The following is a 3,855-nucleotide window of genomic DNA, read 5'->3' as shown; positions in this document are numbered from 1 at the left end:
AAGAGGTGTATTTGCAGAATGATGTGAAGGCATATAGGAGCTTTAAAGGATTTGATTCAGCAAGGAAGTTCTATTTCCAAATCAGTCAAGAACCTGTTGTTCTTTAGCCATTACAGTAGTAAAATCCCATAACTGGATAAGCTTTAACAGACTTGTTGTTAAATTCCTCTAACCAGGTGATCCATTGGCTTGGATTTGAAATCCTCCACTGAGGTTACCTTTAACAGGGTATTAACTTTAATAGGGTATGTATAGTCAATCTCTTAACCGGGTGGTCCTTAACCGGATTTGTTCCTAACAATTATTGTATAAGCTTATAACAAGACTTGGCTCTAACAGGGAGAACTTCAGAAGAGTTCAAAATATTTATTGGTTTTCATCCCCACTATGGTTTTTCTCATTTGGGTTTCCACGTGAAAAATCATTGTGTGCAGTGGTGAATGATTTTGTGGATGTATTTTTGGTATGGTTGACATGAATGATTGGTAAATCTGCATACATATATTCACATGATTGAAAATGATCTGAAATATGTTATTATTGGTATTAGTGAAGTGGTTTTAGGTTTTGGTCAAATGGTATTTAAGTTTCAGATCCGTTGCTTTATATCACTTAAGTATTAGGTCATCTGGTTAGGTTTGACAGTGCTGCTGCAGATTTGTTTTAGTGAGTAAACCAAAAAACTTTGTGAGTTGTTTTTGAGTGGGAAATAAGTTTGATGAAAGCCTAATTAATTTTCTATCTATTGATTCACCCCCCCTCTCAGTAGTTGACCAGATCTTTATAGTTTCATTATATTATCAATTGATATTAGAGCATTCCAGGTCCTCTTAAGTATATGTCTAATAGCTTGAGGAAAAGATCTAGGATAAAATGATGAAGAGAGAAGGTCCAAAGTTCAATAGTGATAACTACAAAATCTGGAGTGATAGGATGAAGATTTACATCAAAAGCTTAGGAAGTCAGTATTGGGATCAGGTTGTTACTAAGTATAACTTGCCTAGTGGAATTCTGACAGATAATTAGAAGGAGCAATTGGAGAATAACCAAGCATTGCATCCAATTCAGAATATGTTGATGCTCATGGATTGGAAACTACATGTAGCAATAAAGTGGAGGATATATGATGTTCTATCTTATCCATTTTCAATTCAATAGTTTGATAACATATCTTTTTCGTTGTACTATCAATTCAGAAGTCACATTCAATTCCATGAAGAACAAAATGGCAGCAAATACCATTATATTGAGGTTGTGCAAAGGTCTGGAAGGCTTTGAAGATTTCTGGGTAGAGAAAATGGTTGCAATGGAATCAGAGGTCATACAGAACTATATCCAATACACACACAACTGGATGGTGCCTCTAAGGCTTACTCTATTAGTTTAAATCGAGCAGAGAAATAACAATTGGTATCAGAGCCATGTTGGCTTAAGCAGAGATGGACGAAGAAGGAGAAGGTAAAACTTATAACTTCTATGGCAGTTTTACGTTCCATGTAAAACTATGCTTCAAGTGCCGCGTACATTGGTGGGACGGCTAGAAGAAAGAAGGGGACTTAGTTGAAGAGGAGAATCCAGCGAAAGAGAAGGATATTGGGATTCTCATTTGCTCTCCCCTTGAGCCAGCTTTGGCACTTATTGGCCAAATTGTTAATGGCTGGGAAGTTGTTGGTATTCATGTGGTGAAGATTGAACGCCATGATAGTCCCTGTATAGATGCTAGAATTTCTGAGCAAAAAGATGCTAGAAAAGAGGTTGTTGTTGAAGAGGATGAACTCAAGAGTTTGTGGGAGGAAGAGTGTATGCCATCAGAGACCCAAGTTGAATCTGTTGTTGACTCCCAGGATGAGGAGGGTGCAGATTGGAGTGAGGTATCAGAGCAAGGAGGCCTGGGAGAAATTTTGGCTCCAGAAAGTTCTATAGATGGCATGGCCTTGGCAAAAATAAAGAGGCACTCCCATGATAATGACAACCTTTGAACATATAAGCCTATGGACTTGGATGAAGAAGTGCAAGATAAAAGACAATATTTTGGCTTGAAGAAGAAGAATCCACTCATAAGAGCCGAGGATAGTGGGCATTGCTACAAGCAATATAAAGAATCATAGATAGAGAGAGGAGATATGGTTCAACAACCTGATTGGATGGATATTGATGATAGTGTCAACATGTATAATGAGCAGCCTAATATTGAGGGGAGCTGCGTGACGGAGGTAAACGAATCGTTGCGGATAGAGGAGAGGACATTGGATTTGTGGAATAATTCCTCAAAGAAGTTTTTGATGTGTGCTTATGCGAACAACGCAGACGACAGATATACCCATGGAAATTTTTTTGAAGATGGTTACAGAGAGGGGAAGGGATTTTTTATCTCACAAAAGGAAAGTGAAGCGCCACATAGTGGCAACAATAGAGGATGACGGTGATTATGTCAACGAAAGCGATACAAGGAAGCAATTTGCAACGAAGTCACAACAAGCAGAGAGCGGAGGGAGCAGTGAGTTAAGCACAGAGGAGGTAGGGAAGATGGAGATGTCGTATCAGTACTTCCCAAGTGTGAAAATCCCAGAAGTGAAAGATGATTACTTAAAATTTGAGCCACGGAACACAGACGCGAACATCGTGAATGCCCTGTTGCGAGTGATGATGGCAGAGGTGCCGATGATCGCTGTAGACCTGGTGGAATTCGGGAAAAATTCATCGGTGCTCAATGATGAATTCATTTCACAAAAGCTAGGCCTTATCCCGCTCACCTCCAAGCACGCAATCGAGATGAGTTTCTTGTGTGACTGCGACAGGGGTGATGGCGATGCACAGTGCGAGCTCTACTCTCCATGTGCTTTGGTGGAATTCAAAACAAAGTTTGCCTAGTCACTCAAAAAAATTGCCTCTACTCTCTCTTCCTGTAATATCTCTCGTGGGGATGCCATCTTCATAGTGGCGCCCAAAATCCGAGCCATGAACGGAAAGCAATTCGCAGTATCCATGGTCGGGGGGTTCTTGACTCGATAAACATCTGTTTAGATGCTCGAACAATGTCGACCCAAATTCCCAAAGTGCACCAACTACTACAAGTTTTATTCAATGGCAAGCAGTTGTGCATGAGCATAAGCCTAGATGAGGCCATGGCCTATGGTGCAGCGGTACAGGCTGCTATTTTAACCAGAAAAGGCGACCAGAAAGTGTAGGACCTGCGACTGATTTTGAGGATCACATGAGCCCTGTCACAGAGAACATGATGCGTGTTGTTGACCCCGTCATGACTGATACTTGATCACCTCTGCCATGTTCCGTGGCAAGATGAGCAGCTAGGAATTGTTTCGTGGCAAGATGAATAGCGAAGGGATGGTCATTGATAGTGGATGTGCCTCTTTCATTCCAGGAGATGTCGATGATGTTAAGATGAATAGCGAGAGCAAGGGAAAGAGGAAGGAGGGTAAGCTGGACAACCTAACAGATGGAAATGTTGCAGAGAGAGATTTCAAATTAAAGGCCATTGAAATGGAGGTTGCATTGGCCTATGCCAATCTTGAAGCATTGCAGTTCGTCAAATGCAAGGCAAAGCAAGATGACGAGAAAAATTAAGACTCCATTGATGTGACCATTGGCTGTGCAGATGCCTCGTTTCTTGTGGTACCACGGTGTTACTTGGCAGGAATAGTTGTGGACATGGGCGGGAAAATAGTAACGGATGGTGTTGATAAGGATTTTCAAAATGTAACCGTTTTGCATATAATGCATTTTAGTTGTTTTGGTGCTCCAACCATTTCGATGGTTTTTGATAAGGCAAGCGCTGACAGTGGCAGGCCTGGTGCATACAGGACGCATGATTCGGTGAAGGTGTTATTATATGCT

At 41.0% G+C, this 3,855-nt stretch overlaps 1 protein-coding gene across 1 annotated transcript; it reads left to right on the top strand.

Moving 5' to 3' along the window:
• Positions 1-2,123: 2,123 nt before the first annotated feature.
• Positions 2,124-3,274, top strand: LOC131856773 (uncharacterized). The gene is made up of 3 exons (XM_059208694.1): positions 2,124-2,213; positions 2,308-2,861; positions 3,142-3,274. Exons 1-3 carry the CDS (start codon positions 2,124-2,126, stop codon positions 3,272-3,274), a joined length of 777 nt encoding a protein of 258 aa, XP_059064677.1.
• Positions 3,275-3,855: the final 581 nt, after the last annotated feature.

The sequence above is a fragment of the Cryptomeria japonica genome, chromosome 7 (assembly GCF_030272615.1).
Source record: "Cryptomeria japonica chromosome 7, Sugi_1.0, whole genome shotgun sequence".
Taxonomy (NCBI): domain Eukaryota; kingdom Viridiplantae; phylum Streptophyta; class Pinopsida; order Cupressales; family Cupressaceae; genus Cryptomeria; species Cryptomeria japonica.
This window is presented reverse-complemented; position numbering and strand designations above follow the sequence as displayed.